Here is a 13,170-nt window from a genome sequence, read left to right as displayed (position 1 = left end):
CTGCCAACTGAAATGATCATAGAATATGAAGGCTGTGCACTGTCTGTGATCCACTGCTCTAACAACATATAAATACAATGGCAATAGATAGATTTGAATCAAGTATATGATATTTCCCTCGATGTCAAATACTCAAACACCCTCCTTCTCTCTGTCTGTCAAGGCGAGGGCGGGGCCAAGGGGGGAGTTTTCTCTGGGCCAGAAGGTGATTGGTCGGAACAGCGACGGCTGGTTCTACCCCTGCACCATCATCGGCATGGCGTCGCAGACCTTCTACGAGGTCAACTATGATGACGGCTCCTACTGCGACAACTTATTCCCCGAGAACATTGTGGTGAGTTCCACTCTACACCGCTCTGTGTCTTAATCAAATCAAAGTTTATTTGTCACATGCGCCGAATACCGTGAAATGCTTACTTACAAGCCCTTAACCAATAGTGCAGTTCAAGAAGAGTTAAGGAAATATTTACCAAATAGACTAAAGTAAAAAATAATAATAGAAAGTAACACAATAAGAAGAAGAATAACGAGGCTATATACAGGGGGTACCGGTGCCGAGTCAGTGTGCGGGGGTACAGGTTAGTTGATGTAATTTGTAAATGTAGGTAGGGGTGAGGTGTCTATGCATAGATAATAAACAACGAGTAGCAGCAGTGTACAAAACAAATGGGGGGGGGGGGGGGGGTCAATGTAAATAATCTGGTGGCCATTTGATTCATTGTTCAGCAGTCTTATGGCTTGGGGTTAGAAGGTGTTAAGGAGCCTTTTGGACCTAGACTTGACGCTCTGGTACCGCTTGACGTGCGGTAGCAGAGATAACAGTCTATGACTTGGGTGACTGGAGTCTCTAACAATTTTATGGGCTTTCCTCTGACACTGCCTATTATATAGGTCCTGGATGGCAGGAAGCTTGGCCCCGGTGATGTACTGGGCCATACGCACTACCCTCTGTAGCGCCTTACGGTCAGATGCCGAGCAGTTGCCATACCAGGTGGTGATGCAACCGGTCAGGATGCTCTCGATGGTGCAGCTGTAGAAGTTTTTGAGGATCTCAGGACCCATGCCAAATCTTTTCAGTCCTGAGGGGGAAAGGTTGCGTCGTGCCCTCTTCACGACTGGCTTGGTGTGTTTAGACCATGACAGTTTGTTGGTGATGTGGACACCAAGGAACTTGAAACTCTCGGCCCACTCCACTACAGCCCCGTCGATGTTAATCTTTAAGGTTTAAAACAGCGAGGTGACCATTATATGGTGAAGTGTTGACCTAGTTGACGAACATAACAACAGGAGAGAAAATGAGCTCTTCAACTCAAAGCCGTGTTTATAATGTGGCATATCGAATGGATATGTTGGATGCATCAAATCCTAACCTGTTCTTGTCTTCCCTCCGCTCATTCCCTCACTTCCCCTCCCTCCCAATGTCTCCCCTCTTCCAGAGTCATGACTGTCTTCGTAACGGCCCGCCAGAGATGGGCGAGCTGATGTTGGTCCACACCACGGAGGGCAAGGCGCTCAACGCCTCCTACGTCAAGGACCACGTCCACAAGCACTACCAGGTGAGTAGCGGTGCCCTCCCATACACTCTTTTATTCACTCCCTCTCATCAACCCACGAGCCCCGTGGCCGGTCACCAACCATTTACCCAGAAGAGCAACTCTAGACTTAGGTGCAGGTTTTTGATTCCAGCCCAGCACTAATGTCAAGTTGATTAGTTAGAATCGGGATGGTAGAGCTAGTCTAGTACAGAAGCCTGTACACCCTGTGTACCGCCACGTGGCTCCGAAAGGACTGGAGAGGTATATGGCTTAAAATCCTATCCCGGCCACTTTTGAAGTTTGTAAACGTCTGACGTCTAAAAAGCGTCACTTTAGTCATAAAGTCTACATTAGCATAGCATAGGGCTAAATGGAGCTACTGTATATTATCGTTCTACTACTAGGATGCGCGGACAGGTTAAGAAGAATATATTTCCCCTCAAACCTGTTGTAACTCTTTAGTAGGCTTTATGAAAGGCATTTACATTGATTCCCTATCACTACACGAGGTTGGTTCTACAGCTCAAGCCTCTTTACGACACAACTTACAACCTACAGGACTTTTACTCTCCAGCACGGTATTTATCTGCATGCGAAAAGGATGGCCGCCCTTGTAGGTTATGGCGGAGGATCTTGATACAGCGGGCATTAAAACGTAAAGTCGAGAGATTTAGCATTTGCGGCCGGCATGTGGGGAATTTATTGGTGCGATGCGCAGAGTGCTTACGAGGTATAAAGCTTAGAGGAGAGGAGGGTGTTCCTGGAATTTGTACCGGCGCAACACAACTCCTCAGAAGACAAGTGGTGTGTACACACACACACGTACACACACGGAGAGAGAGAGAGAAAGAGCCTGTTATATTAATCTCAAAGCAAGTCAGCCTGGTCTTAGCCTTGTGAGCACTTCTGTGCGCTCACACACACTTTCAGCGCTCACACACTCTCAGAGCTCACACACTCTCAGAGCTCACACATACTCAGCATGGGCGATGTGTGATATGACAAGACAAATGCCACACACACCTTTCTGGTTTTGGATCACACAGACCAATCCCTTTTATCAGTGTGTGAGTCTGTCTGTATGTACAGTGTCTTCGGAAAGTATTCAGACCCCTTGACTTTTCCCACATTTTGATACGTTACAGCCTTATTCTAAAATGGTTTAAATAAATAAAAAATACTCCGCAATCTACACGCAATACCACATAATGACATTTTTGCAAATGAATCATTTAAATAAAAAACAGAAATACATTATTTACATATGTTTTCAGACCCTTTGCTATGAGACTCGAAATTGAGCTCAGGTGTATCCTGTTTCCATTGATCATCCTTGAGATGTATCTACAACTTGATTGGAGTCCACCTGTGGTAAATTCAATTGATTGGACATGATTTGGAAAGGCACACACTTGTCAGTAAAATGCACATAATAGCCCGCTTGGAGTTTGCCAAAAGGCACCTAAAGATTCTCAGACCATGAGAAACAAGATTCTCTGGTCTGATGAAACCAAGCTTGAACTCTTTGGCCTGAAAGCCAAGCGTCACGTCTGGAAACCTGGCACCAACCCTACGGTGAAGCATAGTGGTGGCAGCATCATACTGTGGGGATGTTTTTCAGCAGCTGGGACTGGGAGACTAGTCAGGATCGAGGCATCGATGAACGGAGCAAAGTACAGAGAGATCATTGATGGAAACCTGCTCCAGAGCGCTCAGGACCTCCGACTGGGGTGAAGGTTCACCTTCCAACAGGACAACAACCCTAAGCACACAGCCGTGGCTTCGGGACAAGCCTCTGAATGTACTTGACTTGCCCAGCCAGAGCCCGGACATGAACTCAATCGAACATCTCTGGAGAGACCTGAAAATAGCTGTGCACCGATGCTCCCCATCCAACCTGACAGAGCTTGAGAGGATCTGCAGAGAGGAATGGGAGAAACTCCCAAGAAGTCATACCCAAGAATACTCGAGGCTGTAATCGCTGACAAAGGTGCTTCAACAAAGTTAAATAAAGGTAAAAAAAAAAGGAAAGGGTCTGAATACTTATGTACTTTTTTTTACATTTACACATTTCTCAAAATAACTGTTTTTGCTTTGTCATTATGGGGTATTGTGTGTAGATTGGTATGGGGAAAAAACCTATTGAATCCATTTTAGAATAAGGCTAACGTATCAGAATGTGGGAAAAGTCCAGGGGTCTGAATACTTTCCCAATGCAGTGTAAGTGAGTTCACGGTTATGCCTCTGTCTGCGCATATTTGTGTGTGCGTTCTAATCTAGGAGTCTCACTGTGCTTATATACATGTGTGTTTACACATGCCTGCATTCTCACTAGTCTATTTTTCTGTTTGCACAGCAGACCAAAATCCTGGTTTTCAAATGTTATTTCCAACATAACAACAACCACAACACTTTCAGAAGAAAATMTTAAAAAACTTCTCAAAAAGTGTATTTCCCCCCCCCGCCATCCGTGTCCCTCTCTGTCTTACTGGCGGTGAGATGTCTGTGTGAGCCGGCGCTAAGAAGCTGTTAAAATCAACTCTCCAGCTGGTGCCTGTGTCAGGGTGGCGAGCGCGACCTTGTCTCGTAGCCGTCACCACCCCAAAGGGCCTCTCACTCACTCACACACACACGCACGTGCACGCACACACACCAGAGTTTTCAAAATGCATACTCTCTCCAGCTCATTCCAAAGTGGTGGGTAACGAGTTGATAACCTGCCTACCATTGCCTATGTAATAGAATGGGGAATGGGAAGCACTCTTCAATTACCGGTTGAGAAAAAAATCTAATAATTGTAGCTATTTTTTATCAACCTCCGTTTGCATTTGTTGAATTGTTACCCAATGATTGGGCTTCTAAAAGCACATTTAGTCCAGCAGCAACGAATGAGCTGTTTGAGAAGCTGTAGCTGTTGCTCTCACGCTGTCTGACAGATTTTCCACTCATAGTCTCTGTGTCTAAATACACGCGCGCCAATCCACTAAATGATGCTAATTAATTTATGGACTGATAAGCATGACCAGTCAAAATGTATTTACATTGACTGGTATTTCCATCGATGAACAGGCTAAAAAAAATGTATTTTGAAATCAGACTTTTTTCTTCTCCCAGACAATTGGCCAGTGGCAGTTTTTTATTTATCGGCTTTCCATTTTTTGGGCGCCCAAAAGCCGGCTATTACCTGCTAACGGGAACCCTGGTGTGTTTCTGTGTGTTTGTGTTTGTTACCTTCCTATCAGGCAATTCTGGTACTGTATTTTGTCCTATTGACTTATCCAACTTGGAGCCAGGGACTCTCCAAAAATCATAGGGTCTGTTTTTGTCGTTTTCCCAAGTATGACACTTCATCCACTTTTTATAAAAGCTTTTCTTTTTTTTCTCACTCTCTTGCCCTCTCTCTTTCTCTATTTCCATCTCTCTTTTCTCTCTCTCCTCTTCTCCACTATTCAGGTGGAGTTCCAGGATGAGTCACAGTTGTTACTGAAGCAAACAGAGATCCACTCGCTGGAGCAGGACCTGCCCAAAAGGGTCTGCGCCCGCCTGGTACGAGATCACCTGGCACCCACCTACTAGGGCTGGGGAGAAGGAAGCAGGGATGGGCTGGGGAGAGGGAAGCAGGGATGTGCTGGGGAGAGGGAAGCAGGGATGTGCTGGGGAGAGGGAAGCAGGGATGGGCTGGGGAGAGGGAAGCAGGTGTGGTTTGGGGGAGAGGATGGCAGGAGTGGGCTGGGCTGGGGGAGAGGATGGCAGGAGTAGGCTGGGGGAGAGGATGGCAGGAAATTGGTGCATGCACAATATTATTGCACACTACGTTATGATGCTCAGTTCAGTCATGGCTGTGCTGAGCCCTTTTATAAAATGTACTTCCCACCGTATGTACAGTGCAGCTGGAAAGAATTCAGACCCCTTATTCTAAAATGGATTAAATCGTTTTCCCCCTCATCAGTCTACACACAATACCCCATAATGACATAGCAAAAACAGGTTTTTAGAATTTAGTGCAAATAACCAATAAAAACGTATATCTCATTTACATAACTATTCAGATCCTTTACTCAGTACTTTGTTGAAGCACCTTGGCAGCGATTGCAGTCTCAAGTCTTCTTGGGTATGACGCTGCAAGCTTGACACACCTGTATTTGGGGAGATTCTCCAATTCTTCTCTGCAGATCCTCTCAAGCTCTGTTAGGTTGGATGGGGAGCTCCGCTGCAGTTATTTTCAGGTCTCTCCAGAGATGTTCAATTGGGTCCGGGCTCTGGCTGGGCATCTCAAGGACATTCAGAGACTTGTCCCGAAGCCACTCCTGCGTGGTCTTGGCTGTGTGCTTAAGGTCGTTGTCCTGTTGGAAGGTGAACCTTCACCCCAGTCTGAGGTCCTGAGCACTCTGGAGCAGGTTTTCATCAAGGATCTCTCTGTGCTCCGTTTATCTTTCCCTCGATCCTGACTAGTCTCCCAGTCCCTGCCGCTGAAAAACATCCCCACAGCATGATGCTGCCACCACCATGCTTCACCGTAGGGATGGGCCCATGCACTGTCAACTGTGGGACCTTTTATAGACAGGTGTGTGCCTTTCCAAATCATGTCCAATCAATTGAATTTACCACAGGTGGACTCCAATGAAGTTGTACAAATATTTCAAGGATGATCAATGGAAACAGGATGCACCTGATTTCAATTTCGAGTCTTATAGCAAAGGGTCTGAATACTTATGTAAATAAGGTATGTTTTGCATTTTTATAGATTTGCAAAAATGTCTAAACCTGTTTTTGCTTCGTCGTTATGGGGGTATTGTGTGTAGATTGATGAGGAAAAATATATATATCCATTTTATAATAATGCTGTAACGTAACAAAATGTGGAAAAAGTCAAGGGTCTGAATATTTTCCGAACGCACTGTAAATAAACTATGTTCAGGTACTTATGACTTTTTTTAAACGGGGGGACTAAATATATGAAGTGCTTTCATTTCTAAATGATGAAACAGATATGTATGAAAATGCCCTCAAATAAAGGGTGACATTCTGTGCTGTCGCCTCATATGAAACATTTGATCTCAAATCCAAAGTCCTGGAGTACAAAGCCAAAATGTAAAATGTCAGCTTCACTGTCCAAATGCACAAGGCGGGGAGTTGTATATACAAAAGTATGTAGACACCCCTTCAAATTAGTGGATTCGGCTGTTTCAGCCAGTTGCTGACACGTATAAAAATCGAGCACACTGCCATGCAATCTCCATAGCTCAACATTGGCAGTAGAATTGCCTTACTGAAGAGCTCAGTAACTTTCAACATGGCACTATCATAGGATGCCACCTTTCCAACAAGTAAGTTTGTCAGTTTTCTGCCCTACTAGAGCTGCCCCGGTCAACTGTAAGTGCTGTTATTGTGAAGTGGAAACGTATAGGAGCAGCAACGGCTCAGCCACAAAGTAGTAGGCCACACAAGCTCACAGAATGGGACTGCCGGGTGCTGAAGCGTGTAGTGTATAAAATTGTCTGTCCTCGGTTGCAACACTCACTACCGAGTTCCAAACTGCCTCTGGAAGCACCGTCAGCACAAGAACTGTTTGTCGGGAGCTTCATGAAATGGGTTTCCATGGCCAGGCAGCCGCACACAAGCCTAAGATCACCATGCGCAATGTCAAGCGTCAGCTGGAGTGGCGTAAAGCTCGCCACCATTTGACTTTGGAGCAGTGGACACGCGTTCTCTGGAGTGATGTGTCACGCTTCACCATCTGGCAGTCCGACAGACTAATTTGGGTTTGGCGGATGCCAGGAGAACGCTACCTGCCCCAATGTATAGTGCCAACTGTAAAGTGTGGTGGAGTAGCAATAATGGTCTGGGGCTGTTTTTCATGGTTCGGGTTAGGCCCCTTAGTTCCAGTGAAGGGAAATATTAACACTACAGCATACAATTACATTTTAGATGATTCTGTGCTTCCAACTTTGTGGCAACAGTTTGGGGAAGGCTCTTTCCTATTTCAACATGACAATGCCTCCGTGCACAAAGCGAGGTCCATGCAGAAATGGTTTGTCGAGATCGGTGTGGAAGAACCTGACTGGCCTGCACAGAGCCCTGACCTCAACCCCATCGAACACCTTTGGGACGAATTGGAACACCGACTGCGAGCCAGGCCTAATCGCCCAACATCAGTGCCCGACCTCACTAATGCTCTTGTTCTTTAATAGAAGCAAGTCCCCGCAGCAACATCTAATTGAAAAGCCTTCCCAGAAGAGTGGAGTCTGTTATAGCAGCGAAGGGGGTACCAACTCCAAACTAATGCCCATGATTTTGGAATGAGAGGTTTGACGAGCAGGTGTCCACATACTTTTGGTCATGTCGTGTACTTTTTACTTGATGCTCCTGACTTAAAAATGGGAAACATACATGCTTACAGTTTGGTTGGAAAGGTTGTAGTGGTTTGAATGGTGTATGTTCCAAAGGTATGGATGAAGGGATTGTGTTGACTTCACGCCACTGTTTTAATCATAAGCTGTATCTTACCTCTCCAGGCAATACCAACCCAGGAAGGTGTTATGTCAGGAGATGAACCACAGGCAGCCAAGCGACCTCGCCTCCCCGCTCCTCACACCCCACCTCAAGCCCCCATGGACTCAACGCAGCAGCACCTCGGACGCCACCCCCCAGCTACAGCCCCAGCACCTCACAGTATTACACCCACCACGCCCAGCCATGCGCCTGCTCCCCCCAACACTGACATCAGTGCCCCTACCCTCACACAGGCTCTGGCAATACCCATCCCCGAGCCCACCCTTAACCCAATGTCCGCTCTCCCTGACCCCTGTCTCGCTGACCATCTCCCAGCCACCCCCCTGCTGCCCCTGTCCCCAGACATGCCCTCCCATCACCAGGGCGAAGTCTACACGCCTAGCTCCAGCTACGTATCCTACATGGAGACTCTGCTCAATGCACATTTCCCCCCTCAGGGCGAGGGCCCCGGTCCCCTGTTTTAATGAGACACACCACTCAGCAGTGCTAGCTAGGCTCACAGGAGCTAAGCTAATGCTATGAACGATAACTTAATCTATGCTAACGGAGGCTAGCTAATGGACAGTAGCATCCGCTACACAGGAGTTGAAAACAGGGCGCAGAGGAAGCACTCCTCAGTTGCATGTCTCTTCATTTGAATTTTCTCACTGTGGTGATGGGCAGCTCCTGGAACTGCAGCGGAGGAGGAGCCTTCTTCCCCACTGTATCTTTTCCATTGTGCAAGACACAATGTATAGACATGAATAGACTCTCGCGAGCATCAACGCCGTACCTCTCTGCATCCATTTATTTACCGATTACCCACACTTTTACAGAAAGGAGAAACCCTTCAAATGGGCACGTGATGTCAGCAGTCTACGTGCATCAGCTTTTTGAGTTGTTCTATAAAACCAGCTACAAGTCTTTTTTTTTAAAGAAGCCAAACCAACCGCTAACAATAAAACTGAAAATCAAATGGACGGAATATTTGTGTACAGTTTCAATAATGTATTTTTGTTTTTTGCGAGAGGTCCTGGGAAAAGGGTGGGGGTGTATAACGGGGGTTTCACAAGTATTTAAATGTCTTAGGTCACATATTGATATAAAATATTTGTACAAAGAAAAACATGTTCAATGCAACCATGGTAGTTGCACTTTACCGTAAACGTGTCTGCAGAACCATTGAATTTTGTGAAGATGTGTCGCGGTAGTTACGAATGTGACCGTGCGTCGACTAAACCCAAAATGGTCATACACAAAACGGCTCACGTTTCCCAACTCCAGAACTTCTTCTCTGGGCTTGTTTTGTAGCATTCTTCGTAAGATGTCAAATCAATGTTACTATTCAATTGTGTCTGTCTGTATGGCTATTCTTTCTGTTTATTTTGTGAATATATTAACTAACCTCACGAGGTGACAGAGAAAATGGTTTGATTATCAAATTGTGATCCTTATTTTCTGAGATTTTAGAACCATAAATTCAATTTCTACTCCGGTGAAGAAATAAGGAATTTTATCAAATGGTGTGTTGACTCTTTTATATAGGTGCTGTAAGGTATCCTGGACTACTGAGGAAGCATGTTTCTCATACCCTTAGTCACATTGTACATAGTGCAAGCCTTGTGTATGTGAATCAAAACTGTCAATGTCATACTAGCCATTTCATTTACCTGTTAAAGAGGCTTTATTTCATAGGAATTAAACAGAGTTGCAATGATTACTAGCTTCCATGGTGTTCCTTTTCCTTTTTCATGCTTAGAAACTCTCTCTCATCCCTKTWTCCTCCACCATCTGTCCGTCCTTGCTCATCCTGCYCACCACTCCCCTTCCCTGCAGGCCGCTACGGTTTGACTTTGCTCTAATGGTGCGATTGAGCACAGTGGAGGTATAACTACAGCTATTACTGCCCCTCCTCTGGCAACAACACAACCCGAATCCCAAAGAGGAGGCTAATGTTTAAAGGAGGGGGAAAGTGTTCCAGAGGCCATTGAGGTCACTATTGATTTTTACTGCCCATAGGTGTCGTTCTAATGAGAAGAGGGACAGTGACTGTTCCTCACCTCATCTGCCAATTGTGGCTTTCTGTCTGATTTTTCTACCCTTCTCCAAAACTGTGCACTCGTACATTTCCCCTCTCATCGATTATAAAAGGAATGGACTGGTGTAAGGAATACGGTGGAAACTCCCTCCAGCCATGCTTGCACCAATCTGATAGCTTTAAATGCATGAGTGAGGAAGTGCACACTTCTGGATAAAGGGTAGAGAATCAGAAGGCAACCAGTCTCAACATCTCTAAAATGCCGCCTTCTAGAGTTCCACCACAAAAGGCAGCTATTGCTGCGTTTACACAGCTAGCCCAATTCTGATTTTTCTTTCACACACATTTTGACCAATCAGATCGGCTCCGAAAAAGATCTGATGTTAAAAGCTCTGATGTGATTGGTTAATATCAGAAGTTGGCTGCCTGTGTAAACGCAGCCTATGGTTCTTASACGGTGAGGTCACAGATATTCCTCCAAAAAATGTAGAGGTAGTAATGTAGATGGTTTGCTCTAGCCCTATGCATTATTGAATACAGTTGAGTACATTTCAAGTACTAGAAGGTTGCCCCTGTTGGCAACCACAATCACAATCCACAATCCAAGGATGGCAACCACAATCACCAGAATATAGTCAAAGCAGAGACAGAAGACCGTATGAATAGGATCTAGTTAACAGATATGCAGTGCCTTCAGACAMAATTCATACCCCTTGATTTACTCCACATTTTGTTACAGCCTGAATTCAAAATGAATTTTTCACCCGTCTACACACAATACCCCATAATGACAGTGAAAACATGTTTTTATACATTTTGTTTTGCAAATGAATTGAAAATGAAATGCATAAATGTCTAATTTACATAAGTATTCACGTCCCCGAGTCAACACTTTGTAGAAGCACCTTTGGCAGCGATTACAGCCGTGAGTCTTTCTGGGTAAGTCTCTAAGAGCTTTCCACACCTGGATTGTGCAACATTTGCCCATTATTATTTTCTAAATTCTTCAAGCTCTGTCAAATGGGTTGTTGATCATTGCAAGTTAACCATTTTCAGGTCTTGCCATAGATTTTCAAGTAGATTMAAGTCAAAACTGTAACTCAGCCACTCAGGAACAKAACACGTTGTGGTCAGGACAAAAGGTTAGCTGCTTTGCCACATTTTTTGCAGTATTACTTAAGTCTTGTTGCAAACAGYATGCAKATTTTTMGAATATTTTGATTCCGTACAGGCTTTCTTCTTTTCACTCTGTCAATAATGATGTAGTATTGTGGAGTAACTAAAATAATACTGCAAAACATGTGGCGACGCAATTAACTTTTTGTCCTGAAATACAACGTGTTATGTTTGGTGCAAATACAACACATTACTGAGTACCACTCTCCATATTTTAAAGCATAGTGGTGGCTGCACCATGTTATGGATATGTTTGTAATTGTTAAGGACACAGGAGTTTTTCAGGATAAATAATACACGAAATGGGGSTAAGCACATGCTAAATCCTAGAGGAAAACCTGGTTTGGTCTGCTTTRCACCAGACACTGGGAGATTAATTTGTCTTTCAGTAGGACAATAAAATAAAAGGCCAAATCTACACTGGAGTTGCTTACCAAGAAGACAGTGAATGTTCCCGAGTGGCCGAGTTACAGTTTTGACTTAAATCTACTTGACCTTTATTTAACCTTTATTTTACTAGGTAAGTTGACTGACAACACAATCTCATTTACAGCAACGACCTGGTGAATAGTTACAGGAGGGGGGATGAATGAGCCAATTGGGAGCTGGGGGTTAAGTGGCCATGATGGTATGAGGGCCAGATTGGGAAATTAGCCAGGACACCAGAGTTAACACCCATACTCTTACGATAAATGCCATGGGATCTTTAGTGACCGCAGAGAGTCATTACACCCATTTAACATCCCATCCGGAAGACGGCACCCTACACAGGGCAATGTGCCCAATCACTGCCCTGGGGCATTGGGATATATAGTTAATTTTCAATAAATGGGCAAATACTTCACAATGTATTTTTTGGGGACTTCGTCATTATAGGGTATTGTGTGTAGATGGGTGAGAATTGTTTTTAATTTAATCCATTTTGAATTCAGGCTGTAACACAACAAAGTGTGGAATAAGTCAAGGGTTACGAATACTTTCTGACGGGCACTTTATATTGTATATGACATGATGAGACATGAGTRGTGAATTATGGGATCCCTCTCTTCTTACTACAGAAATATTGACTATGTGCTTGCACTGTGACAAATGACCATGTTTAGAAAACCATTTGGAGATGTTTGAGTGAGGGTCCCCTAGGTCCTGGCATATATTTACTGAGTACAGATGAAAATGACTCGTCTGGACTTGCTTCAAATTTTGCCTTTTTCGTATTTTGATGCTCTCTTCAGCAGTGACATTTGTAGTGAGTGGATTCAAATATTTATGCTGGTTTCAAACTGCAGTCATTCTGGCATTATACAAAGGGTGAACCCAACACCGCAACACATGGCACGTTTGAGAATGTGGTAGATGTCGAACGCAACTGAGAGTTATATTAACATCTGCTCATATCATTCACTTCAGTTTTTCACTAAAGGGATGAAGGAAAACAGTACTGCTTGTCCCTTTCAGTCCACACTCGTTTACCCCTACGAAGGTTCATATAAATAAAACGTTCGTCCTGTTAAAGTAATTGCAGAGCTGGTACATCCCCAGCGCAAAGCAGGACTGAGAGCGCCACTTTGGAATGTTAATAGCTGTGCCGTTACAGAGGGCGASTCAGCTTTGGCATCGACGTGTGTGTGTGTGTGTGTGTGTGTGTGTGTGTGTGTGTGTGTGTGTGCACGTGCGTCTGGAGGATTTGTCACCGTGAGTCCCCCCGACCCCCATCGTGTTCTGCAAACCCCCTACAACCCCCCCCCCCCTCAGTATACCAGCTATAATTAGAAACCCTGGCTCACATCAAACAGCTAAAACCACCCTCACCCTCTCCACACCCCTCGCCCGTCACACCGAGAGAGGGGGTCACTCTGTGGAGACCTCATCCCCCTCGGTACGTCAGCCGGCTTTTCATCTGGCGACTTCAAAACAAGTTTCTTTCTGTGT

The 13,170-nt window shown here is 44.9% G+C and overlaps 1 protein-coding gene across 2 annotated transcripts in view; it reads left to right on the top strand.

Moving 5' to 3' along the window:
* The window catches only part of kdm4b (lysine (K)-specific demethylase 4B), an 80,752-nt gene extending 71,007 nt beyond the window's left edge, over positions 1 to 9,745 (top strand). For both annotated transcript variants that reach the window (XM_024004191.1, XM_024004190.1), the window contains exons 19-22: positions 164 to 334; positions 1,437 to 1,556; positions 4,989 to 5,081; positions 8,051 to 9,745. In XM_024004191.1, coding sequence (XP_023859959.1) covers positions 164 to 334; positions 1,437 to 1,556; positions 4,989 to 5,081; positions 8,051 to 8,512 — 846 coding nt within the window. In that variant the 3' untranslated portion in view covers positions 8,513 to 9,745. The remainder of the gene's footprint in view (positions 1 to 163; positions 335 to 1,436; positions 1,557 to 4,988; positions 5,082 to 8,050) is intronic.
* The last annotated feature ends 3,425 nt before the right edge of the window (positions 9,746 to 13,170 follow it).

Source organism: Salvelinus sp. IW2-2015, linkage group LG16 (genome assembly GCF_002910315.2).
Source record: "Salvelinus sp. IW2-2015 linkage group LG16, ASM291031v2, whole genome shotgun sequence".
Lineage (NCBI taxonomy): Eukaryota > Metazoa > Chordata > Actinopteri > Salmoniformes > Salmonidae > Salvelinus > Salvelinus sp. IW2-2015.
The sequence above is the reverse complement of the archived record's forward strand: the minus strand, read 5'-3'. Positions and strand labels throughout refer to the sequence as shown.